The 27,498-nt window shown below is 39.3% G+C and overlaps 2 protein-coding genes across 2 annotated transcripts in view; one reads left to right on the forward strand and one right to left on the reverse strand.

Annotated features, from left to right (window-relative positions):
- VSIG1 (V-set and immunoglobulin domain containing 1) overlaps positions 1 to 12,382 on the forward strand; it is a 40,938-nt gene extending 28,556 nt beyond the window's left edge. The window contains exons 4-8 of the mRNA XM_063084861.1: positions 1,604 to 1,802; positions 7,748 to 7,903; positions 8,271 to 8,390; positions 11,130 to 11,271; positions 12,079 to 12,382. Of these exons, the coding sequence (XP_062940931.1) occupies positions 1,604 to 1,802; positions 7,748 to 7,903; positions 8,271 to 8,390; positions 11,130 to 11,271; positions 12,079 to 12,382 (921 nt within the window). The remainder of the gene's footprint in view (positions 1 to 1,603; positions 1,803 to 7,747; positions 7,904 to 8,270; positions 8,391 to 11,129; positions 11,272 to 12,078) is intronic.
- Positions 12,383 to 19,310: 6,928 nt separating this feature from the next.
- Positions 19,311 to 27,266, reverse strand: PSMD10 (proteasome 26S subunit, non-ATPase 10). The gene is made up of 5 exons (XM_063084062.1): positions 27,145 to 27,266; positions 23,700 to 23,798; positions 22,675 to 22,821; positions 22,414 to 22,580; positions 19,311 to 20,104 (listed from the first exon to the last, which is right to left on the reverse strand). Exons 1-5 carry the CDS (start codon positions 27,256 to 27,258, stop codon positions 19,951 to 19,953), a joined length of 681 nt encoding a protein of 226 aa, XP_062940132.1. The 5' UTR covers positions 27,259 to 27,266; the 3' UTR covers positions 19,311 to 19,950.
- Positions 27,267 to 27,498: the final 232 nt, after the last annotated feature.

Here is a 27,498-nt window from a genome sequence, read left to right on the forward strand (position 1 = left end):
ACTGTAGACCTGTCCCAATTGTTAATTTTGTGTGTCATTTTGTTTTTCACCTCTCTGGGCTTCAATTTCTTCTGTAAAGTCAGGGGAGTGAATTAAATGAACTGTAAGGCCCATAAAATTTAGTAGGTTTTATGAAAATATTAATTAGTCTCACCGGACTAGGGAAATAACAGTTTATTGAACAATAAACAACAATCACTTGAATTACACACATGAAGCTAACAAAGTGTGTACATAGAAGGTCTGTATTATGAAGGGACCTCAGGGATTACGTAGTCCAGTGATTCCTAAGCTTCTGTCATTCATGTACTGTCTTCATGATTTTTGTCGTATTTGTGTATCACCATCACTAGTAGTTACTTAATGTTGTTTTCTGTATTGATTTGGTTTTTTAAAATATTAAAAATATCTACCTTAGCCTCACCCTAAGCAACAATATCCATGAAGACACAGATCTGAAGTGTGTATTAGAAAGATATGTGTATTAGAAAGATATGTCTCTTCCTAATACTCATTAAAATGTGTAAGTTTTCATTTATCTACCATGTAAAATCAATGTAACTACTAATACTTGGGAATACATATCATACTTTGGAAAACATTGCTTTGGTTCCTCGTTCAAATGTGGAAATAAAAGGTTGGAGAGATTAAATAACTGTTTCTTATCACAAAGCAGGTTGCCATGGAGGCATGACTAGAGGCCACCTCCCCTATGTCACAGTCAGAGGCAGAGCTATGGCTAAAATCCAGGCCGCCTGACTCTTAGACCAGGCCTCTTTCTACCACATCATGCTGCTCCCGCAGTTGCCATTATGATCTAAGTATTCATGTTTTTTTAATGGGGATGAGACTAGAATACAGATCTTTAAGTCTAGTAAATTATAATAAGAAATGAATCCTTGTAGCTTTACATAAGTCATTTAATCTCTCTGGGTCTAAATTCCCTTCTTTGTCTCAAGGATATATAAAATTACTTTGTTTCATCTTCACACCACCACTACGAGGGGATGGGACCAGATGATTTCTCGAGGGCCTTTCTGCTCTGAAATCTTACTCTTCTAATAGGCAGAACAAACCATTTGCTTATCCAAAGGAGTATGCGTGTAAGAAAGGAGCATGAACATTAGAACTTTTAGGAAAACCGGGTAGTCTCACTGGGTAAAGAAAACTCAAATCAAAGCAAGTTTATAAAGTGGTAAAAAATGAAACGATGGTTTTGGTTTACCATCGGACATTGACGTCCTGTATAATGAGTTTCCTCCAGGTAGACTCATCCACAAGCATCTTGATCTCTTAGCCCAAGCACAGCAGTTCAGTCCTGTCAACTCCAGCTGTCTCCTCCTCTGTAAGATAGGCATACCAACTTCTGCCCTAATGACATCACAGAGCTTCTCTGAGGTGCAAATGAGGTAAGGACTGTGAGCAACTGTGAGAAAATTAAGTGCCCCACTGAGTTGAGAAACCTTGACCACAGGGACCTGTTCCCTGTGGGGGTAAGATGCTGCTTCTTCTTAAAGGTAACATGAGATAGAAAGAGCTTCCATGTAGCTTATCCTATTCCTGGACACTCCCCAGTCTCATTTCTGTTATTTTTCTGTCCTAGATTTACTACTCTGAAGGTGGACAAGGTACAGCCCTTGGGCAATTTAAAGATCGAATTGTAGCGTCCAATGCTCCAGGTAATGCGTCTATCACTATCTCGCATGTGCAGCCAACAGACAGTGGAATTTACGTCTGCGATGTTAACAACCCCCCTGACTTTGTCGGCAAAAACCAAGGCATCCTCAACGTCAGTGTGTTAGGTATGGGAACTCTTTTCTGCCTTTTCTTTTCCTCAAGCTACTTAGGACACTGAGTGATCCACGGCATGAGTTATGCCAACTAAGTCTCTGGGTGTAAATATCCCTGCTCCTTTCACTATCAGGGAAATAGAGACATACCCCCACCCGGGCCAACTCACACAGTAAGACTGAGAAATCACTCATAAAACATGTAGAAATAATTGCCAAAGCAAAAGTACTGCCAAAATGACAGAAGTAGATGACCCAACCTCCAGGGATCCTTATCTCTGAAGGATGGAATGAGAAGAGAGGGGATAACCCACCCTCCCACCAAATGGTCACTAGCAACTCTTTCAGAGAGAACCTTCAATTACAGCCAGAACTAATTGGGGGAAACAACTGTCAACTTTTTACTTCTTCAAAGCCTGCCACAATTCCCACCATTAAGTCATTTTTTTGAATACGGGCAGAAGGGTCCCTTTAAAAACTGCTAATGCTACTTGAAAAAAGTACCACATGTTAAGCCAGTGCTGAGATTTAAGTTATTTATATACAAATATTCATTATATAACATTTGGCAGGTCATATCTGCTCTTAAAATGAAGGTGGAGTAGATCTTTTATTCAGTATTTATTGAGTGCCTACTTTGTGCCAGGAGCGATGAGGTTTACAGTGATGAGGCTTGGTTTCTGCCCTTGAGGAAATCCCAATTTTGGCAATTTCTACGGCTCCTTCCAAGCTGTGTTTGAGAGGACAAAGGGGGCTAAGCAGGCCCTGGGGTGGGAAGTGCTAAAGGGAGGGGTGAAAGGGCTGCCACCCCTTGCTGACTAACCAGTTGAGCTAAGCGTTTTCCCACTTTTAAGTGACCCCAAATGGAGCTGATCTAGTCATTGCTCCTCTCAAGCTGTGTACACACATCCCTGGAAGGGAGGAACTAGATCACATCAGTGACTTAATAACTGAGTAGCTTGGAAAAGCCACAGTCGGTAGATAACAAGGTGCATGCCCAGGAGAACTGTCCAAAGTTGTCTTGGCTTGCTGCCCTGGATATGCCGAAAAGGTACCAGGTGATATTTACTGTGAGGTGTGCCACAGCATCTAGCAACCTGGAAAAGAGGGAAAGGTACTTGAGAGCTAATTTTCAAGAATGGGTTAGTTCAATCAATTGGGATTTTATTTTGCTGAGCCCTGTGCTAGGCATTGGGGTACAGAGGCAGACAAAAGAAGTATTATTCAAGCACTTTCCTGGGAGAGTTTATGTTCCAGTTTGGAAGACTAGCCATGTACGAGAGTCCATCAAAAAGTTGCTGGAAAAATAAAATTGAAAGATAATATAAATCTTTCCACAAGCTTTTGGGAATACCCTCATACATGGAAACTAAATGGTGTGGTATAAATGCCGAAGCAACAAGCTGGTAGTAAGAAAACATAGGTTACAGATCTTACTCTGTACTCAGTGACTTCATATAAGTCAGTCCACCTTTCTCTGGCCATTGTGAGATGGGGTTATAATTCCTGCCCTGTCTTCTTTGTTATGGGGCTCAAATGAGATGCCAGAGATTAAGGGTTTTTAATTGTTCAAAAATGTTGAGGGATTAATCCTCTATTTTCTGTTGCTCCCTGGCTCTGGGGTGTTCTGACCAGAAACAACTCAAAGAGGCCAAGCCTCTTCATCCTAGTGATACTGGAGGAGAGGGTCTGGGAAGGCCTGATAGCCAGCCTCAACCCACCCCCTCCTTTTACCAGGTTCTTGACTCCTCCACAGGAAAGAATTCAAGAGCAGAGTCACAGTAGAAAGTGAGAACCGGTTTAATATAATGAATAAGAGATACAGATTTCACAGGGAGAGTGCAGCCTAGCTCCAGAGACTGAGCAGGGCCCACACCATGTTTAACACAAAAGTAACAAATACAGACTTAAAGTTTAGGACAGAGCACAGGCTGGTTCAAGAGAGTGAGCAGCCACCTGCTAAAAGTAAGCTTCACATAAAAGTAAAGCATAAACACCTCAGCCAGTGAAGAATGGGTTGGCCCCAGGAAAGTGAGCAACAACCCCACCTTCTGCCAGGGTTCAGCTTTTATAGTTTTGCTATCTAATACATATTCATACTGGCTAATGAATATTCAATTAAGGGGGGTTAATTGCCTGCTATGTAACATAATCTTGCACATGCTCAGTTGGTCTCTTTTAGAGCATAATCATTGGTCAAATTCCATCACAGGTGCCAAATACACTTAGAATTTTCTAGGTGCTCTCTAGTGCCTCCAGTGAAAGGTTATTTAAGGGGTAAACTCCTTTTTACTGAAGACGTAGTCTCAATCTCCACCTGCTGGTGCCAAAAATAGGTGCTACAGGCCACCCATAGCTTAGGACTCAGGGATGGAGCTTGAGTCCTAGGAGAGTGGTTTGAGGCTCAGGGGAGTGGCCTGAAACCCAGAGGTGTGTACTGAATCCCGAGCCCAGGGAAACTGAGCACCTCTTATCTCACTAGGGCTTTAAAATAACCCTGAGATCAAGCTAGACAAGAAGGTAAAGTTCAGAGGATTCCAAATCAATCTCTATAAGAAGTTGAGGGTCACTTTCTCTCTGAGTTGTTCTTTCTCTTGAGTCATTGGTTCAGGTAGTTCCTGCCATGACTATGTCATGACTTTTCCTTAAGCAGCCAGGACCCAGGTAAGGAAAGAGGCAGAATAATCTGTGGAATTCTTTGTTTATTTGGGAACTCTCAAAAATTTGATTTTTCTTAATTGGGCAAAGAACAAAGGCATCCTACAAATTTAGGAAATCATACAAATTCTGGAAATTTTGAGATGGCTAATTTTTCTCTAAACATTGCAGAGTCTGTTTGGAGTTCTCAAATCCCATTGCATACAAGCGCCTATTCTGCTTGCCCTAACTGGGGGGTGGGGTAAGGTGGGGACAGGTGGGTAAGAGAGGCCAATTGTGGGGAGAGATGTTGATACTTCCTTAAAGATGGCTCTTCATAGCAATGCATCTTTCAGAGACATTTCATTACCCAGAGATGAACATCAATCCCATGCATTCAGTTGTTCATGCATGAATTCATTCAACAAACCCTGAACACATGTGCCAGTTACTGTGCTAAGCAATGCAGATGGGAAGATTTAAGAGATAGGGTCCCAGCCCACCAAAAGTTCAGTCTAGTGAAGGAGACAGATATGTAGCATAAAAGCTTTCAGTGGAGATATGAGAGGAGAGCTGTGAGGGCACGGGGAAAGGGCTTAAAGATGTGCAAGGGGAATTGGAGAAGGCTTATTGGAGAAAGTGACTTTTGTACTGAATGTTGAAGGATGTGCAAGAGTGTGTCAGGCAGAAGAGGGGCTGAGGTGGCAGGGCACAATTTAGGTGAAGGAAATAGCAATGAGTAAAAGACCAGGTAGTTTGGACAGCCATTTATTTGAGAGATTTCCATTAGGTATGACAACCTTGGAAAATTAATCTCTGAAAAATACCCAGATAGTGTTTGAATAATTATTTCGTGTGCACTTGGAAGGAACATCACCTACCTTCTGCAATCTGGCACACAGAAAGAAAATGATTAATTTAGAGAAGGTTTGAGAACACCCTGAAGCATTTTCATTTATTTTCTGAGGTGAGCCTTTTCCTCCCATCCCAATTCTGTTGAAAGCAATAAAGCTAAATTGGTAGATCAATAGCTTTGCCAATAAAACACCTAAGTTCTACTGGGAACTTTAACAGATGAAATGTCAATTCAATCCTGATTCAGTAGTTTTAGAAGATATATAGGTTTGGGATTGGGTTCAAAGTGATTCACTAAGTGTTTTGTTATTAAAAAAATTAAACGAGAAAAATGTGTTCGAAAAAAAAAAAAAAAGCCTATCTGGGTTTAATTTTGGGCTCAAAAAATGAGTGCAAGCAGGTTTTTGCCCATAATTTAGTTTAAGTCCTGGTGTCTGACTTTGAGGTGAAACACCTCCATTTAATTTTGTTTAAATTGTTCTATTCTGCTATAAAGGCTATAAATTGTCATCTTTTAAAAAAGGCTGTATCTAAATCTAGTGATAGTTGCAATGGACTTCTGGCTAAATAACCGAGTTTAGGATAGGCAATTCAAACAAGTTATTCTCATCTGAGAAAGTCATTGGTAAGAAAAAGAGAATAAAGAGCTAAGTAGAAGAATGCTTCTTCTAATTAAAAGACATCTGCTTAAAAGAGAGGGATAGTGAAGTGTTTCAAAGAGTTACAGCTACATGCAGCTGTCTTCTTGCTCATGTGTACAGAGGCTACACGTGAGTCTGAGATGGCTGAGTAGAGCCAAAGTCAATGCAGCATTAATTTTAGTAGCAGAAATCAGTCCTGCCTGTGGTCAACAGCAGTTACATATGCAAGGCTCTGTACACATCATTTTATTTAATATTCAGATCAGCCAGAGGTTCGATAATCTCTTATTCATGTTTTACAGATGAGCCAACTGAGGTTTGGTTAAGTTAGGTAACCTGCCTAAACACATATAGGGTAAACCTGCAGAGCCAGTGTTCTGTGTGGATCCAGAGTGTGCTCTTTACTGCATCCCAGACAAGAGCTGAACAGCTGAGCAGTCTGAAGCATTTAAGGTCTAACTCGCCTAACTTAGAGAACCTAAGCCTTTAGAGGATTCTATATCCAAATTAAGATAAGGAAGTAGAGAAATTCAGATCACTATCTGTGTATAGGATTAAGGATAGATTTCAGGAAATTCTCACGTTGAACAAAAAAATGAAAAAAAAAAAAAAAGATTGGCAGAATAAGCTTTGCAAAGATGAATGAGGAGATTCAGCTTCCCAGCTTCCCACAGGACAAATCCACTGAGGTGTTTTCACAAGCAGCTGAAACTCAGTATATCCCAAACTGACCTCATCATCACCCCTTCCTCCCTGTCACCCCCTCTCCTAGAATCTGCTCCTCCTCCTGTGTTCTTTATCTCAGTGGATGGCAAGATCATGTACCCAGATGTCCAAATCAGATGCCTGGGACTCATCATTGACCCCACTCTCTTCCTCATCCTCCATATCCAGATGGTCACCAAGTCCTCCTGATTCTACTTTCTTAATACCTCTTGAATCTGTCTTCTTCTGTCCCTTGGTTCAGGCACCCCCAGTGACAGAGCGATCCATCTAAAATGTTAAAATGACCATTATCACTCCCCTACTTAAGCTCCTTCCATGTCCCCCTGCTCTCAGTCTAAAATACATGGAATAGAAAGTCCTCCAAGATATGGCCTCTGCCACTCTCTAGCCTCATCTCTCATCACTCGTCCCACCCCACTTCAGAATTGTGTCAAAGTTACTTTTAAATTCCTGGTGCCTAGACCAGTGCCAGGCCCACATAACTAAATGCTTCTTGAGTGAAGGATGAATAAAGATTTCAGTGCTGTGTAGCACACACACAAAACGGGCTTCCCCTACTGATGAGGGACACAGGCAAATCAAACCTTGCAACCGTTTTGTGTCACCCACAAACAAATAAGTGCAAAAAAAATGACTCATAAAGGGAAAGAAAAATACAGCATTTGTAAAACAATTTTTAAAAAGAATGAATAAGTTTATCTCAAAGTATTTAAGGATTTTATCTTCCTTTAAAATTGTGATTCAAAAGTAGGAACTATGTTCCTAGTCATTTAGTGTTTACTTACATTTGGCTGCTTTAATAAAGGCATATTTTAAGACACAATGAGGAAATTCATGGTTATAAATCCAGGGAGGAGGCAGACAGAGGAGACACTATTTGAATCTTAATGGCCTCCTGGCTAGAGGGTTCCTGCACCTGAAGTGCTCTACTTCCACCTGGTGGTGTAACCAAAAAACTGTCAAAATAAGTTTTCAGAGATTTTTTTTTTTTTTTTTAATAAACACATATTCTGTAAAATGAAAGTGAGGAAGTGATTGTAATTGTCACAGACTGCCATTCATCCAGCAGGATTTTTACTCTTTGTCATTGCCTTCCAGTCAAACCTTCTAAGCCCTTTTGCAGCATTCAAGGAAGACCAGAAACTGGCCATACTGTCTCTCTTTCTTGCTTCTCTGCTCTTGGAACACCATCCCCTGTGTACTACTGGCATAAACTTGAGGGAAAAGACCTTGTGCCAGTGAAAGAAACCTTCAGTAAGTATAACCTTCAACAGCCCCTGGAAAGGCCTTGTTTGTGGTTGGCTGACAGAGTGTGTGGCTGGATGCTTGTCCTTAGAGTTTAATCTTCTCTTTTGCTTGGGGGTGGGTGTGGAACATGTAAAAGGAATATCTGTCTCCCAACATAATGATTGTGGTCTGGTCTACTCCCCAACTTCTAGGAATAGGAACTGTCCTAGATGGGCTACCTTTGGAACAGTCCTGAGGGGCCTAGGTGGACCCTAGACATCTCAAGAAAGGGAGGCCAATGTGGGGAAGTGCATGGGTATCGAATGATCTGTTACACTGATATGATCTGTACGTACAGAAGAGATCTCAAAAATCTATTTTCTGGTTTTGACAGACCCAGCCACTGGGACTTTGGTTATCAGAAATCTGACGGTTTTAAAACAGGGTTATTATCAGTGCACTGCTACCAACAACCTTGGCAATAGTTCCTGTGAGATTGATCTAACCTCTTCACGTGAGTTGACCATACAGCTTTAACAGTTTCTTCTTAAGTCAAGTAGCCTGGGCCTGTCAGCCAAGTAAATTGATTAGGATCACTGGCTAGTCCTTATTGCCTCTCTGGAGATTTGCGTGCGTTATTTATAGGTCGATATGATAAAAGCCCATCCTAATATTGAATGCTTACATAATACTTAATATGTGCCACACACTGCCCTCAATCTTCTCCAGAAAGAAATTTGTTTAAGTTTCACAAAGTCTCTAGAAAGTAGGTATTACTATTCAATAAATAAAGCAATAGTCTCATTGATAATATCAGTCTGAATTTTTCTTTGTGATGCTGTTGGTAAATCCAGGTAACACTGTAACTATGTATGTCAAACATACAGCTTGCAAACTTTTCAGTTCTTAACCACATTGTCAAGACCTGCTTCTAATAATAATAGGGATAAGAACACTGACACCCACAATCGTAGTAGCTAATATTTGTGGAGCACAAATTATGTGCCAGACAGTCTGCCAGGTGCTGTAGGAGCATTATCTCACTCAATCCTCCCAACCACCCTATTTAGGAGGTAGAATATATTGTTAGCCTCATTTTACTGAAAAGGACACTAAAGCTCAGGGAAGTAAATGATTTGCCTAAGGTCATGCAGTTAGTAACTGGCAGAGCCGGGATGCCTCTAAATCTCTAAACCTCTAAGTATAACACTTAAGGGCCCTGGAAGTGTCAAACTGGGACAATCCAGGGGCAAGCCCTCACAAGGGATTTTTCCTCAAACCTCTCAAGGATCACTTGATAACATTTAGGATCTTGTCATCTATTCATTTTTTTCTAACTTACTTTGAATTTGTGGTTTTATATCCAGGAGTGGCAAGTTCCATTGAATTCTTGCTCTTCTATGAAGCTGAGCATCCTTCCTTTAATTTGTCCTGAAGGTTGCTCCTTCATTTTCATATTGCTCTCAGCTCTGTTCTCTTGATCATTTCTGTTACTTTCGTTAGATCTTCCCCAATCTCTTTTGACTTCCCAGAGGTACAATCATACTGCAGATGTAGACACGTAGGATTTGTTCTGAAAACTTGCTTCCTTTCTAATCTTTTTTCCAATGATGTCCAGCATTTGCCTCCCTCCCTTCCTCAAACTTAGGTGATGAAGATGCAGAGATTAGGAAGATATATGTCCTACACTGAAGGAACTCACAGTTCAGCTAGAGGGACAAACAAACCTAAAATATGCTAAATGCGATAATAGAGATCTGCATTGGGACTATAGGACACCAAAGAAGGAACAATTATATTTATAGAAACAGGGGCAGCTTTCCTGACAAAGTGCTATTCCAGCTGGATCTCAAAGAAGCTTGCAAAGCCTGTTTCTTTATCTATAAAATGGGGACATCGAAAGATGGAAGTAGAGAAGCAGGCTTAGGAGGGCAGCCAGTCCATACCAGGGGAAGAGGAAGGGATGTCTCCAAAAAGAAAAACGTAAGAAACTTACAGATTATCTGATGTGTTTGAACCTATTGAAAGGAGTTTAATGGTTTTGCTGGGAATTTTGGGATTAGTGAAAATGCATTTAAGGAAAAGAAAAAATTAAACAAATCCCCCAATGAGGCAATTATTAACCTCAGGGAAAATTGTTTTAAAATGTTGTACAAGAAAGAATCATAGTATACTATGTTCCTCAGATGTGAATGATATTTACATAGTCATAATACTGCAACCTTTGATTTATCTACAACTTATGATATAACTATATTAGAAGCATGTGATTGGGTGTGAGGAGTGGTGTAAAAGAGCTAAATCTCCAACTTCCAGAGTAGGAAGTGTAAAAGAAATGATGAAAATTTTAAAAGGCAGGATGTATCAGAACAAGCCTATAGAAACACAGGGGCAAGAGATTAAAAAAGAAAGTTAAGAGTGGTCACCTCCACTGAATGGGACTCAGAGACGGGGAGGAGTGGGGCAGGGGACTACTGTTTTTGTTACAAGTTTAGTAGAACGATTTGACTTTTACAGTTACTCATACATACTCCTTCAGTGGTAAAAAGTTAAAAGAATGAGCAGGCAACTTGACGAGCCTCTCATCCTTATTTGAGGGGAGGCGGATGGAGATGGACCAGCTTATAACTCAGACATGGTCTCTTGGGGACAATAACTCAGGGCTTGAGGGTCTGGTCCTCAGCTGGATCATCTCACGTTCATTAAGTTTTCCCATAGACTGATGTAACAAACCAGATGACTGTTTATCGAAATGGGCATGTCCCTTCCCGGTGGTCAGAATGCATGAGGCTCCTTGGTGAGCATGGGCTCTGTTGGGGAGAACATGGTTTCTAGGGACCTATTTCACCTATGCTCTGGGAAAGCCTGGTGAAATGTCCCGGCTGATAACAGAGGCATATCTCTGGTGACCAGACTGCAACTCCATGGTGTCTCTCTCACTGGTCAAGCAAATGCACACTGAACACTCTCCTCTCTAAATGCCATTTCAAAACAAGCCCGCCTCCCCCAAGTTGGAATATTTTTTTCTTTATGTGTGTAAATGTCAATAATTAAGTTACATAGTCAAGCCAGTCATCTTTTTTTGCTCACTATGAGTCCAGCTGACAGATTTGTAGGGGTTTCCAGTCCCCCAGGCTATACACGTCACTTTCTCACTGTGTGAATGCCCCAAATATTCCCCCCAAGTCACAAATACACATGTATGAGATGACAGTATGTCCCACTTTACTAACCAGCTGCTTGTGTCCTCCAGATCCAGAAATTGGAATCATCGTTGGGGCCTTGATAGTTGTCTTGGTAGGTGCTGCCATCCTCATCTCTGTTGTGTGCTTTATAAGGAACAAGGCAAAGGCAAAGGAAAGGAAGAGAAATTCTAAAACCACCATGGAATTGGAGTAAGCCCTTATTTTGTTATCTTTACTTGAATACACACATTTCTCAGGCATATCTCTTTCAGTCAGCTTTTCCTAAGCACTTCTTTGCACATAAGATATCAGAAGTATCTTTCTGCTCACTCTAAGTGCTTTTACAAAAAGAATGATGAGGGCCACCAGACTCTGTTCTAAACATTTTCTGTGTTTCATCTCATTTAACCATCACAACCACTCTTTTAGGTCCAAGAAAATGTTTTCATATATAATAGTAACATATTTGTCTTTATACCAACACAGTCATAAAATATAATTTGAAATATGTTTTATGGAACGAGAGGCCCACAAAGGCAAAAGTGCCTAGGGCCCATAGAAGTCAGAATGTGGTCCTGCCTACAGCCCATGCTCTCACCCACTGTGCTATGCTCTACTGTATATCACATTCGTTTGTTGGTTCGTCCCTCCATCTCCCTGCTTCCACAACTAGGTATTGGATGCTAACCAGGTGCCAAGTATTGTGCTAGATGGAGTGGGAGATAGAGATGCATCACAACTGTGGATTTGGCCCTCAGAGACCTTATTAGATTCTTAGACTCTTTCATCCTTTTCAATACTGGTCTTTCTTGAATTTTCATTACGTTGTTGAGACCTAACCTTTCTGAACCCAAAATGAAGACATATGGTCTGACAGTGAATCAGAATATCAGAAATAAAAGATGTCACGGACAGTCTGGGACCTATAGTCACTGAAGCCGCAGACCATATGGCTCCACCTGAAATTTCAAAATTAGCATTTTCTGTCAGTTCTTTTCTTGACCTACTTTCTTGCAGACCAATGACAAAGGCAAACCAAGGTGCAGAGAGTGAAGCAATGCCAACTGAAGACATTGTCCAGCTAGAAGCAACCCTGCCACCTTACATTCATGAGATGGACCCTGCCACCCTCCTGGAGCCAGACCATGAGCCTAACCTGGAACAAGAGTCTGCCCCAGAGCCTGCCCGGGAGCCTGTTCCAGTGCCTGAGCTTGAGATCGAGCTGGAGCTGGAGCAGGAGCCAGAACGGGAACTGGAGCCAGAGCCGAGCCATGAGATTGTAGTTGAGCCCCTACGTCATGAGGAAAAAGGGAGTGGCTAGCCATAGGCTGGTGGCTAAGTACTACATTCATCACTAAGGAACCTATTACTGGCATTTGCAATTCAGTTGACCTAACCAGCCCCTACCTCTTCCCTCTATTCTGACCAACCCTGTTCTAACAAGGTGCTCATTCCTACCATAAATCCAAAATAAACAGGCCAAGATAACTACTAAATAAATGCAAGGGTTCCTGTATTACCAGTAGAGCGTACTTACAATTTTACTAACATGTAAGCATAACAAATGACAAAGCAAGTGATTTCTCAGTTGAAAGTTTTGCAACAACTCCTGTGTTGTATTTAAGAAAACTTTATTTCTCTGTTTTTAGTTACTCTTTATTACATTCCACATGCACACATGACAAGGTGGCACTAATTGGCTTCAATGTTATTTCTAGGTTTAGTTGTTGGGGTTTTCCTATTCATTTTTATATTGACCACTAAGAAAAGAATTCACCAGCATTATCTCATAGATTGGAGAAAAAATTCTCCAGAAACAGAAAAGGAGAATATGTAAAGGGTACATATTAATTGGTATGTAGCATTTAAAGCCAGGTTTGATAACTAATACTTCATTCATCATGTTAGATTTCCCACAGAATCACCCTGTTATCCAATATCTGAGTATAGCAAATTTAAAAAATAACCCAATTTTCAAATGCCAAATCATGTACAAACAGTTTCAAATACAATTTTTTTTTCAGTAAATACAAAATGGTGATATATCATAGGTGAAGTACAATTTGCCTTTGAATGAGCTATTATGTTATCACTGTGTCTGATGCTATCTATTTTGAAGGGGTGGACTAGAAAAGCATTCTAAATGAACACAAAATCTATTTTAAATAATATTAACTAATTATTTAAATATTCTGTTTTACTCTTGGTACATTCCAAATTAAGAGATAACTCTTGTATAAACGCTAAATATTCACAAAAATGCATTGATATCACCTCCTCTTCACCTGTTAAAAATATTTTTTTATGATCCTATTTTGACCACATTCCACCTTGGAAAAATTTACAAGTAGACTGACTTTTTCACTTGTGTAATCAATCATATTTTAAATCTTCTTTGGAAGCTCAATAAATAATACTCAATAAAGTTTCATTTTAATGACTCCTAAGGTAAACCCTTTTATAAACAACTTTATTGACATATAATGTATGTATAATACACTGCAACCATTTCAAGTGTACAGTTTGATGAGTTTTGACAGATGTACACAGCCATGAAACCCACCACACCCATCTAGATAGAGAACATTTCCGTCGGCCCAAAATGTTCCCTCATGCTCCTTTCTGCAATCCCACTGTCGCCCTAGACCTAGACAACCACTGATCTGTTTTCCATCACTAGAGATTAGCTTTGCCTTTTTTTGAACTACATACTTCCTTCTAAGGTGAGTCATTTTTAAATGAAGTAATGAATCTCTAACAGCACATGAAAAGGATTTTCTTGAACTGCAAATCCCTTTCTAGGTAGAGTCTTTGTAGGTTTTAAGGTGGGTTGGAATGGAAATTAACATTATACTTGTCCAGAGCCAGGGAGAGAAAAGATAGCAAGCTTTTACTTATGTATTTGATATGTCAATTTTCAGCTAATCTCAGGGATTTTTAAAGCATCCATAATTCCATTCAGACTGAATATGATACTAAGATATTTGGTGTATAGTGGGTATAGGAAGCAAAATGATGAAGGTCTTAAGAATGACCTAATTTAAACATTTTTAAATAATATTTTATTTAAAGATTAAAAACTAAACACCATAGTGTAAAAATCTCAATTACCAGAATGCCCAAGTAGCTGAAATTCATTTTTCCCTTCCACTGTTATGATAGAGGCAAATCACAAGAAAAGAGACTGACATGTAATAGGCAACAATTACACTCCCACATTTCTGATGGATTTGTGTTGAAAAGAAAGGAAGGCACTATTGTTAATCTTATATGAAGGTACTTCAAAAAGTTTATGGAAAAACAGGATTAAAAGAGAATATTGATCTTTCCATGAATTTTTTGAAGTACCCTTGTACAGCTTTGTCCTTATTTACACTGTTCTGTTTAAAATACTGATAAACAGTTGGATCAGTGATTTTTAACCATTTTTGAGGCTATAGATCACCTTGAGAATCTGCTGGAAAATGCTTATACACACAAAATGTCACATACAGTTTTAGATGAATTACAAACTTCCTGAATCCAAGATTAAGAACCAGTGACTTAAATAAAAACACAGAAGGTGCACTTAATAATTTATGGATGGCTTGCTCCTGAGGGGAATGGCTATTATGCTGTGTGACAGAATAATGATTCGAAATGCTCTTGATAGCCTAGAAGCTGAGCTGAAGTTAACGGAATGAATTTGATAGAAATGGGTGGAAAAGGTCTGGATTTAAAAACATAGAATACATGTTGCCCATGCAGAAACCCCAAGCTGGGCAAGGTTAATCTGAAGTGGTAACTTTCTCTCCCTTCTGTGCCTGTCCTGGCCTTGTGGCACCTTATTTTCCAAACACCTAGGATTCTCATACTCCTTCTAGCTCATTGACCCACTCAGGTCTGCGTCCCTCAAGCAGGACTCATTGCTCAGGACCTACCTCTACCCTTGCCACCTTTTCAAAAGTTAGCTGCTCTGTAACCTATTTGTGTCCAGTGAACATCATCTTTCATCATCCAGTGATCCCATTCAGTTTGGTAAATAAATTAGTCCTCTTAGGAGTATTTACCTTTTAAAGTGGACTCTTGAATACAGATAATCCTTAATCCAGAGTCTAAATGTTGGAATTTCATGTACTGAAACAATCCACAGGAGCGATATTTCTGGGGAAAAAAAGCCTTCACAGCGCCTCTCAAATCAAACCATGTGGGTTACCATCCATGCAACCTTATAAGGTCACTCTGGGTCAGTGCAACTTCATCCCAGTCTCCTCAAGTACATCCATGACACACCACATACTTCTATTTTGTGATGAATCCTGAGACCCTGTAAGATACTGAATTATAACAAAATTCTGTTCACCGGGGCTGGCGTGTTAGCTCAGTTATCACAGCACAGTCTTGAAGCACCAAGGTCAAGGGTTTGGTTTTCCATATTGGCCAGCTGCCAAAAAAAAAAAAAAAAAAAAAAAATTCTGTTCACCAAATCTCACTTGGGCAGAAAAATGGACTCATATCCTAAACGGCTTTCCAATAAGGGAACAAGATGGTTGTTTTTCTGCTTACTCATCATTGGATCAGAAAATATTCTGAACAGTTAAGCTTTGACCAAATTATTGCAGCATAATTCTCACTCAGACAGGTACTAACTGATTTATTTTGCCATAAGTAGTTAAAATTTAAGTGGGTAGTTCCAACCAAATTCTTGGGCTTCTTAACCACTCATTCTTAACCACCCAAAAGGATTTCCAGGAACTTTTCTCATCTGTTTCCGCACTTAGCAACTAGAGTATGCTGGAGTCAACACAACAGCTTTTTGGCTGCGGGTCCTTATTCTCCCCAAATTCATTAGTTTATTTAGTCACCCATTGGACATTTATTGAATGGCTACTATGAACCAGGTACTGTTGTTAGTGCTGGTGGTACAATGGTGTATAGAATCAGACCTAGCCTTTGTCTTCATGGAGTATCCAGTTTTGTTAACTATGACAAGTTCTTTTGTGTTAACAACAATATTGTGTTCACTGCAGGAGAGGAAGGCTGGAATTTGTACTGCACTGGGGAGTGCCTCCGAATTATAGTGCTGTCTGATTAAAAAGGGACTAAGACACAGTAATTCTTGACCAGTAGTTAAGAAACCACATACAGATGGTCCTGAACTTATGATTTTTTGACTTTACAATGGATTTATCAGAATATTATATGCATTTCAACTTACGATACTTTCACCTTATTTATTGGGACATAGCCCCTTCATAAACTGAGAGACATCTGTTCTCGTATATTGATATCTCTATGCCTTTTAGAATACCAGGTGACTTTCTTCCCCCATCTGGTATGCTGAGAAGTTAATACCTGCAACTTTTACACTGGCCTCAGGTTTGATGACCTTTCCGTAAGAATCTCAGAGCTAGAAAAGAGCTTTGAATTCAATAGTGCTCAGCCTGTTTCAACCCCAGCACACCTGAGGGTTATAACACACACAACGGCTCACTCCTGACAATGATGGGGCTGGAGGTGGGAGAGGATGTAGAATTGCATTCTTGGTGGGGGAGACAGGAAGGGGTAAGTGCATTTTTAAAAAGCTGGTTCACTTTTATATATTCCTACCCTGTCCCCGCAGGAGAATCCCTGAGTGAAGAGGGGTAAAATAATCTGCCTGAGATTACACAAAATCAAGATTACATCCAAATTCTGATTCTCAGTGTAATGCTCTTTCAAGTGCACTAAACTACTAATTTCAATAAAACAAGCCCATGTTTTAGTAATAAAAAGTTTTTCTATGACGTCTATAAGCTGGAAAACAGGTTGCAGGGCCTCATTAAAGATTCAAACCAATCAATAAAGACTCAATAATCCCAATTGTCTTTGAAGCTTTGATTTAAATACAAAGAATTCAGAAATAATAATGAGGCTCTGGGAAACCAAAAAAGAGATATGCCAATAAAGGAAAACTGTTCCTCTACTAACAACACTTCTTACAGCAAATGCATGGTTTTTTTCACACCAAGAAATTATCCAATTCTTTGCGGACTTCAACTGGGTGTCCTACAATTGAGTTCAATTCTTACTCTAATATCCCGAGTTGGCACAGACCCCACAGGTTAAGGGCTTGGTCCCACAAGACTGTCCCCACTTCAGACGCCAGTCACAAGTATTGGGTGCCTAGAGTACCCACACTTCTGACTTGGGAGTTCCCACATCTCCCTCCTCAGGTTTGATAATTTGCTATAATAGCTCACAGAACTCAGGGAAACATTTTACTTATGTTCACCCCTTTATTATAAAGGGTACAAATGAACAGCGAGATGAAGAGGTACATAAGGTGAAGTCCAGAAGGGTCGCAAGCACAGGAGCTTCCACCCCCGTAGAGTTGGGATGCACCACCATCCTGGCATGTGGGAATTCACTAACCCAGAAGCTCACTGAACTCCATAGTTTAGAGATTTTTATGGAGGCTTTATCACGTAGGCATGATTATTAACTCAATCTCTAGTCCCTCCTCTCGTCCCCAGAGGATAGGGTGTAGGGCTGAAAGTTCCAAGCTTCTACTCATGGCTTGGTGGTTCTGGTGACCAGGCCCCATCCTGAAGCTGTCCGGGAGCCCACCAAGAATCACCTCATTAGAACAAAAGACTCTCCTAATCACCCAGGAAATTCAAGGGGTTTAGGCACTCTGTGTAAGACATTCCCATCACCCCCATTACTCAGGAAAGTACAAGGGTTTTAGGAGCTGTGTCAGGAACTGGGGGCTGAGACCAAATACTCGTATATATTTTTTTATTATGTCACAGCCAATTTAAAGAAAAGCACCAGGGTAACTGTTACAACTAATGGGTTATTATCAAAATACCAGAGCACGTTCCATTTGGTCCACTGTTTTTGAGCAGAGGCAGAAAATCGATTATTATTCAGGAAAGCTAGATTTTAGTATTAGTTGCTTCTCTAGCTCTGGGTGTTTTCTTGTCTGTAAAATGGAGATGATTTCTGCCTTCTTAAAGGCTATGGTGAGAATGAATATAGAAACTTATAAAGTGTGATACAACTATATTGTAGAACCCACGTCTTCTGACAATTGATTCAGTAATCTTTTTTTCTCCCAACTAGGGATTCTTAACCTTTTGAGAAATCATAGATCTCTTTGAAAATTTGATGAAAGCTACTGAACCCTCTTCCCCCCCAAAATGCACATACAAATTTCTGCACTCATTTTTAGGCAGTCAATAGAACTGTGGAGCTGGAACCACAAATCCCAAAGTAAAGAACCGTCATACTATATCAAACTTGCCAACAGTTTGATTTGGGGCTCGATATGTAACAGAATATAGAAACAGAAAACAGCAGACACGGCTAAATAAGGAATTCATTGTAGTTGGTATAGCTGAGAAATTGGGAAATCAAAACACTGGGGTCTTATAGTTATATCAAAGATCATGTATAAAATGTAGATTTACCTTAAATCTCATAGCACCTCACTGAAATTTTAGATTCTCAATACTTAAAAATGTAAATTTTTTCTTACTGTTCCCATTGACTTATTTCTTCCATTTTATATTCTCGACTTCAGTTCTAACAGACCCTATTAGACAAAACTTTATTCTCTGATCATGCTAAAGAATATTGGAAATAAATTATTTCCCCCGTCATCAATTCTACTCCCAGCATTCAATAGTTTCGTTCCGTAAGATGCTTCCTAATTAATGCTTGTAAAGATTAGTACTAAAAATATCTATGTAAAAAGGGTTTGTATATTACCAGTACAGTTCATGCTTACAAAACTCATTTTAGCTACTGGTCATTAAGTCTTTGACCCAAAATTAACAGATGTTTGTGGGCTGACATGGATCACTTATCTCAAGCAATATCTGCAGCATAAAATTCAAATTAAAAAATAATGAGGAGTCTCTTGGAGTTCATTAGATTTTATGACTAGTAATTTAAGATGCTTCCCTGAATTGAGCCCAAGTTCACACTTATTAATTTCATTTCGTTCTACATTTAATTAGCAATTCAGAAGATTACTGTTTTTTGAGATTTTAGCTGCAGTTCAAGCTTCACTAATTTTATTGACTTCAGAGCTACCAAAAACTTTACTAAGGATTTTAAGGCTTAAGTGAGTGTCTGATTTGAAAGAAAATTTGGGAGATTCTTTCAATATTTTATTTTTTCGTTTCTGAACTACAAACCAAAATACACTTTTGTTACATATCATTTGAATTAGCTTGACATTCTTTTCAATAAAGGATGACTCAATATTGGTACTTTAAAACTTCTTTTTACAAACAATTTTATTTTGGAAAGAAATGGCTTATCAAAAAGATACATGGGTACACAGGCTATTGTTTTTCATTATTTTAGAACATGCCCTCCAACTTAAAATTTGGTCCACTAAAATATATAAGTATTCCTCCTATAATGAAAACAAATTAAACGCCATGGTTGAAGAAACAGAAATATTTGGCACAGGTCTCTGAGTGAGCCTGAAAAACAAGTCAGGATTTGTTTCAACTGAAGGGAGGAACATATAGAACCCATCTAGAACTATCCGGTAGAACTGGCTTGTTGCTACTGGGATTGTTCTTCCTCACAGGGGGAGAGAGGGCACACGGGAGGGTGCTGAAGACTCATAACAGCCACAGAATCACTTACTCGAAAATAACCAAAATTCGATACAGAGTAATAAACAACAACAGTAGAACAATCTCAATAGTTATTCAATGCCTGGAAAGCAATTTGTAAGCTTAGAATAAGTACCTCAGCAGGAACAATAGCCAACATGTTTAGAAGACTTTGAAAGTGAGAAAACTTCATCATTCATAGGTGATGTCTTGTGCACAACTACACTACACTAGTTTTCAGGACACTGGGTGCAACAAGAAAACATACAAAGTGAGAAGAAATCGAAGCTGATTAACCTTCCACCATTCTCTCGAGTATTAAACCCAGGCCACGTTTGGCCACTTGCAGGGGTGTCTTTTCTTCTTTATTCTGGATGTAAATACTTGCTCCACGAGACACCAGCAGTTTTGCTTCTTCCACTCTCTCCTCGTCACAGGCTAAGTGCCTGAAATCAGGGACCACAAAGACCAATTAATCACTACTAATTCTATGTAATGGTTACGATTTCCTGCTAGGTAGTCTAAGTTGCGTATTATTAGGCAGTGGAAATACTGGAAAGTTATTTAATCAGGAAAGGAAAATCAATTTGCATAGGGAAGACTGTTTATAAGTTAAAATTCAGTGGAATAGCCTTACAATAGCAGATCATAACGTAATTGTGATCCTACTGCAATAGAAAAGGGGATCTAGATGGCAGCCCAAGGAATAACGTCTTCATTGTATGGACATTAGTAGTAATTTACCCCCAAGCACTACGTATAATAATTCATGGACAGAATTTAGAAAAGCCCCATCTCATAATCTGTTAATAATAATTTATGTGGCTTAAATTTTAGAAAAGTAGTTTAAAAGATTTTGTCTCACTTGGTCCATATATCTACCTTATAAGTTAGTAAGGTATTATTATCACCATTTTACAGTTGAAATTGTGACAGAGATTAATGTTCTTACCTATGATGACATGGCTGAGCAGTAAACTGAGCAGTGAAGGAAACTAACCTTTGTCAGCATTTACAGTTTGACAGGCAGGGTATTAGGCACTTTACATGTTATTTTACTTAAACCTTGCAACTATCTAGTCAGAAAGAAATTATTGTCCTCATATTATGGGTGAGGAAATTAACACTAAGGAAGGTTAAGTAACTTCTCTAAGTTACTTAATACAAGTATTTAATAGAGTTGATAAGTGGCAGAGTTTGGATTGGGTGAACAGCATCTATAGTTATTCCTAAATCTTATGCTCTTCCCAGAACCCTGTAGTGTCTGAGTCGCAGACTTCCTCTAGGTCACCTTGCCTTTCTAGTTATGAAGAAAAGAGCTAGAATATGCAGATCTTTCTAAACAGAGTCACTGAGAAATACAGGAAAGAATTTTTAAACTAAGAGTTTAGAAAACAACACTTTAATAAAGTTGGTTGAAAGTCAAACTGGAAAAGGTAGAATCTCACTCTGGACTAAAAAGAAGACTCTCAGAATTTCTGTTTCAAAAAAAGGTCACCATTCAACAAAGAAGAAAAGTGGCCAAGTACTGTGGAAAAAATATCAAGGTAGAGGCTGGCCGCAGGTTATATACATGAATCAATTCCAGATGGATTTAAGAGTTAAATGCAAAACAATAACAATAACCCTTCATTAAAAGCAATGAAACATTAAAAAAAAAAACCTACAGTAAAACATAGGTGAATATTTAACTAATTTCAGGGTGAAGAAGTTTTCTAGTCATGAAGGAAGATTAACAAGCTTGACTACATAGAAATTGAAAACTTAAAAAAAAAAAAAACAAAATGAAAAGACAACTAGGAAAAATATTTTCAACGAACATGGCAGAAAGTTAATATTTTTTACTATGTCAAGTCAAGAGCACTTAAAAACCAGAAAAAACAAATTAATTCCCCAAAATGAAACAGAGGGCTGTAAAAAGTTACAATTTAGAGAAATGTAATTAGCCATAGGCATTAAAAAAATGTAACTTACAACTACAAAATACCATTTTTCATATAACAGAAGTATAACTTCAGTGTTGGTGAAGGGGTAATAGGCACTCTTAAACTGCTGTTGGGAGGGTACAATGATACAACTCCTCTGGAAGCAATTTGGCAATATATCGTAATAGTCTTAAAATGTGTGTATTTGTAGACCCAGCAATTCCACTTCTAAGAGTCTATACTAACGTAAAAGTCAACAATATGGCCAAAGGTTTTTAGAAAAAGTTGGTCAATACAGCATTATTTATAATAATGAAAAAGCCAAAAAAGTTTAAATATGCAACAATAGAAGGATAATTAAATTATGGCACATCCATAAAATAGAATTGTATGTAACCATGTAAAATGTTTTAAGCATTGGAAAATGCTCACAATATACAAGGGTACTTCAAAACGTTGGTGGAAAAACAATTAAAAATATGAATCTTTCCATGAACATTTTGAAGATCCCTCATATATGAGATGAAAAGAACAAGATATAAAACTATATACACAGTGTGTCCCCAATTTTGCTAAAAAAATAAGTAAAATATACATATCTGCATATAAAAGACTGGGAGAAAATACACAAAAATGTTAACAGTAGTTATTTCTGGGTGGCAAGATAAGCAATTTTTATTTTTATCTTTATGCTTTTGTGTACTTTCAAGCTTTTTAACCATTAACATGTATTGCATCTATAAGCAGAATAAAAAAGAAATGATGTGTAAGAATTATTGCAAGAGGGCTAAGGCCAGGTAGAATACAAATGACTGTTACTTGTTACTTACAGAGGAGTGTTACCCTCAGTGTCTTGGATGTTTACAGCTGCTTTGTAGTACAGAAGGATATGAATCATCTTCAGGTTACCCTTGGCTGCTGCACGGTGCATTGCTGTAGCCTCATAAAGGTCCTTAGCGTCCGGATTAGCCCCGCCTTCTAGTAACATGACAGCAATCTGGAAAGACAGAGAAGAAAACAATGCAGAAGTCTATTTGTGTTTGTGTACACGTTTAGAACTCAACAAAAGTAGCCTAGGGATGAAACCATACCTCATGCCTGTTTTTGGAAGCTGCGTAATGTAGGGGAGTACAGCCATTTTGATTGACAGCATTCACTTGAGCACCTTTTCCCAGGAGGGCTTTTACAATCTCATCCCGGCCAGCAGAAGAAGCAATATGAAGAGGAGACCAACCCGCCTGTACAAGACACAGTAGTACAAAAACCAGGGGGAAAAGGCACAGGTATTAATGCTAACATTTGGGCAGGATTTACAAAGAGCTGTGTGTAAATTGTTTAAAAAAATAACATTCTTTCCCCGCCCCCTCATTAAGCACTGTAGAAAATTTGGAAACCAGAATGTACAAAAAAGAAAACGCACCCATAACCCCATAACGAAGACAAAATAATATATAAATCTAATTCTAATGTGTTTTCTTCCATATAATATTTTTTAAATCCAAATTGGGATCAAAAGTTCTGTGAGCTACATTTTCCACAATTTCCACTTATCACTATGTTGTGAGAATTTTTCTATGTCATTCTATGGAATTATAACTGTATTGGTTGCATATTATTTTATCATTTTACTTTACTGTATTCAACAATTCCCCCATTAAATTGTTTTTATTTCTTTGCTGTGATATTACTTCAGTAAATACCCTTGAAAAGGAATTTTTGCCTACAAAAGCTTCCATTCTTATTCTTCACAAGTCTACTCCTAATGTAATCAATACCATTACAGTAAGTCTCCCTATATAACAACAAAAAAATCTAGGCCTTCAGTATTCATGCAATATTCACCAAAAAAATTCCAACATAAAACGTTTATAGCCTTTTAGGGTTTACCACAATAAGCTCTGATCTGTATGTTTACTGTAAATTGCAGAGTTATGAGTAGCAAAACATTCTAAAATAATGCAACCACTGGTCTCGTGCTTGATCACCAGGGCCATGCTGTAACTTCCTAGTTGTAAAAATTATAATTTTGTTTATGAGCTTAATATTCAGGCTTCAGTAAACACCAGTCTGGAGTCTAAAGATAACTGGGAATTTATCAACTCTGCTGAGTACTCACATCATCTTTATCATTCACTGGCACTCCAATCTGTAGCAAGAACTCAACAATTTCTAGATGTCCAGCTGAGCACGCCCAATGCAATGCAGTTCTGCTGTCCTACGTGGGAAACAGAGAAGCAAGATGATCAACATTCTTGAAGATAAATAGAAGACAAAAAAGCAGAAAAAATAATACTGGTGCCAGCAAACCTATAGTGTGAGAACAAGAAACGGAAAGCACTGGATCCTCAGGTAGGTAACCTTAAACCATATTACTTACTAATATACGAGGGACCAACATTAATGAATGTAAGTATTGCTGGGCAGATTTCAATGTTTTGGCAGAAATAGAGCTTTAGCTGTGCACTATTACGTTATTTATGTACTTTTATGTAAGGCACTGCACTAGGAGTTTTACATGCATTGTCTCATTTAATCCTCACCATCCTATATGTGACTATCATCCACATTTTACAGATCAGGAAACTAAGACTCCTCAGGGTAAGCAACTGGTGCAAGGTCACATGTCTAGTAAATGGTGAAGTTGGGACACAAACCTCTGTCTGACTCTGAAATCTCTATGCCACACCAACCTCAAGTTAGATGCTCTAGAAAAAACACATGAATCTTATGGGGGAAGAAATATTCATAAAACTAGTTGACATTATCTATATACCCATTTTAAAAACAAACCACACAGAATTAGAGAGCATCAAAAATACTTTTTAAAAAAATAGTAAGTTAAGTTAGTCATATTTTTCAAAGGGAATCCTTATTTGCAGTGACTGCTATACTTCTTAGTCCTATGTAATAGAAAATGGTATTTCAACTTTGATACAAAAAATTCAAACAGTAAAAATAGAAGGAATGTAATAGGAACCTACATGCCTGTTTTAGTCCGTTTTGTGTTGCTATAACAGAAATACCTGAGACTGGGTAATTTATAAAGGAAAGAGGTTTTTTTTGGCTTACGATTCTGGGACAGCTGCATCTGGCATGGGCCTCAGGGCCTGTGATGGGTGGGGGACCCTTCCAGACTTCTCAAATGCCTGCAGGGCTTTTAGCATTAGCATATTAGCACATGGCTGCCTTACCGCCTAGATAATGTCTTTAGCAACTAGTTTATCTGCTTCACCCTTGCATTGTTCTCCCACTCTCCGTTTCTTTACAGCATGGCCAGGCTGCAAAGTTTCCAAATCTTTACGCTCTGCTTCCCTTTTAAATTCTGGCTTTATGTTATGCCTTTGCTGCCATAACTCAGAGTAGGCTGTTAGAAGCAGCCATGCAGCGTCCTGAATGCTTTGCTGCCTAGAAATTTCTTCTGCCAAATGCTCTGATTCACAACTCTGAAGTCCCACCTTCCACAAAATCTAAGGGCATGGACTCAATGCAGCCAAATTCCTTGCTATGGTGTAGCAAGGGTGATCTTTTGTCCAATTCCCAATAATTTCCTCATTTCTATTTGAGACCTCATCATCCGCATGGCCTTTACTGTTCAAATTTCTATCAGCATTCTGCTTACCACCACATAAGGTCTCTAAGACATTCCAAGCTTTCCCTCATCTTTTTTTTCTTCTTCTAAGTCCTCCAAACTCCTCCAACCTTTGCCCATTACACAGTACCAAAGCTGCATCCACATTTTCAGGTATCTGTTTAGGAACACCCCACTCCTCGGAACCAATTTTCTGTTTTAGTCCGTTTTGTGTTGCTATAACAGAAATACCTGAGACCGGGTAATTTATAAACGAAAGAGGTTTTTTTGGCTTATGATTCTGGGACAGCTGCATCTGGCATGGGCCTCAGGCTGCTTCTATTCATGGAGGAAAGTGGCAGGCAGCCAGCGGGTACAAGTAGATCACATGGCGAGAGGAAGCAAGAGAGAGAGAGAAAGAAGGTGCCAGGGTCTTTTTAAGCAACGAGCTCTCGCGGGAACTAAACGAGCGAGAACTCACTCATTAATCCCCGCTCCCCCAGGGAGAGCATTAATCCATTCATGAGGGATCTGCCTCATGACTCACACATCCAAACTCCATCATTGCCTATTCCCTAGATTTAATAATAAATATTTTGCCACATTTGTGTCCTCTAGTTTTTTTTTTCCTTGCTGAGGCTTTCAAAACCAAATCCTAAATATCATGACTTTTCACCCCTAAATATTTCAGCATCTAGAAAATAAGGGTATTTTCTTACATAACTATGAGACCATTATTATATCTACTAGGCTACTTCAAAAATTCTTGGAAAGACAGAATTAAAAGATAATTTGACACCTTTATAACATCTAATACCCAGTCTGTATTCAGATTTCCCCAACTGTCCCCCAAATGTCTTTTGGCAATTGGTTTATTTAAATCAGGATCCAAACAAGGTCCATAAATCGCCATTTGGTCGTTATGCTCTTAAATCTCTTGATCCTGAATAGCTTCCTCTCCCTTCTTTTTATGCCATTGACTTGACTGAAAAGTGGTTAAACTTTCAATGGAGTATTATTAAATTTTGATATGAATTACTAAACTAAGTTTAAATTATAAAATATTATCAGACTTTAATGACGCAATTTTCAGGTAAAGTACTGAAGCAAAGTTCCAGAAAAGAGAAAAGCCTCTTGATTTTGAATTCTCTTCCAAAAGGCACAAAATGGAGATTTGTAAGTATGGGGCACAGTCTCGCTAGCGCTTATCACAGCGCCTGCAAACAAAAGGCAATCTATAAATTATTTGCTGGCTTACTGAGGGCACAGTGAATCTTTCCAGAAACTCAGGGCGAAGGCACAAGGGTCCTTCCAGCAGGAGAGTAGAGAGAAACACTTCACAATGTCCATTCACTTTTGCTCGCCTCTGCCTACAATGTTCGTTCATTCGCCAAGGAAATCCCGCTCACCCTTCAAGGTCTAACTAACTAACCAACCTTCCCTCCTTTGCAAAACCTTTTTCAATTACAATATTCGGCATCAGGTCTTCCCATTACATGTTCTAAAAGCACCATGCAAATTTCTCTCTCCAATATTCACCACAATTTGTGAACGGACATATGTTTTTGTTATTATTCACGTCTTTTTCTTCCATGCGACCCCAGCTCCTAACAGATGGCCCGGCACAGAAGAGGCGTTCACTTACACGTGTTTCACTGAATACAATTAGTAGTAAAGGTAAAGAAATTCATATAAAAAGCTTTCCTCCTTACGGATATCTGAACGTCCAGGCATTTCTGGGAAATGCGGTAGACGTTCTGAAATATCCAAAATTCAGCGAGCTAAGTGCCGGCCAAAAAAAAAGTATATGAGTTCGCGGGGCCAGCTCCTGCAGCCCGACTATGAGTCCTGAGGTGACCCCAGGGTAATGATGGCGCGGCGGAGGCGGGAATCTGCCCCTCGCACAACCGGCCTCCGCTTGGGCTGGGCCCGAAAAGCCACGTAGGGCTTTGCAGACGCCGCCGGCTGCGGAGAGGCCCTAGCGCTGCTTTACCTGGTCAGTTCTAATAGCCACGGATTTGTCGGCCATGATGCTCTCCTTCAGCTCCTCGATCTTCCCGCCGTAGGCTAGGTTGCAGACCATGAGGTTGGACACACGCCCCTCCATCTCTTATCCCAGGATCTACCGGAAGCGTGAGCAACGCCCGCCTCACGTCGCCCGCTTCGGCTGCCAATCAATAGAGCCGGTAGAGCTCTACCAATCACCGACCTTTTCCGTTCCCCTGTTTCTTTTCCCATGGCAGGGAGCTTCTGGGAGCTGCAGTTTGAGGGCCATTCCGAGCAGGAAGGCTCCTTTGCTTGGCTTCCCGCCTTGGCCCCTGGCAGTGCGGAACTACAAGTCCCAGGG

Source organism: Cynocephalus volans, chromosome X (assembly GCF_027409185.1).
Source record: "Cynocephalus volans isolate mCynVol1 chromosome X, mCynVol1.pri, whole genome shotgun sequence".
Lineage (NCBI taxonomy): Eukaryota > Metazoa > Chordata > Mammalia > Dermoptera > Cynocephalidae > Cynocephalus > Cynocephalus volans.

Excerpts from the sequence above, each read along its gene's own strand:
- PSMD10 (XM_063084062.1), bottom strand. The coding sequence starts at position 27,258 with ATGGAGGGGCGTGTGTCCAACCTCATGGTCTGCAACCTAGCCTACGGC. Across the intron at positions 22,822-23,699 it reads CAGTGAATGATAAAGATGAT|GCGGGTTGGTCTCCTCTTCA; the intron begins GTGAGTACTCAG and ends TGTCTTGTACAG. Across the intron at positions 20,105-22,413 it reads ACTGAGGGTAACACTCCTCT|GCACTTAGCCTGTGACGAGG; the intron begins GTAAGTAACAAG and ends CCCTGATTTCAG.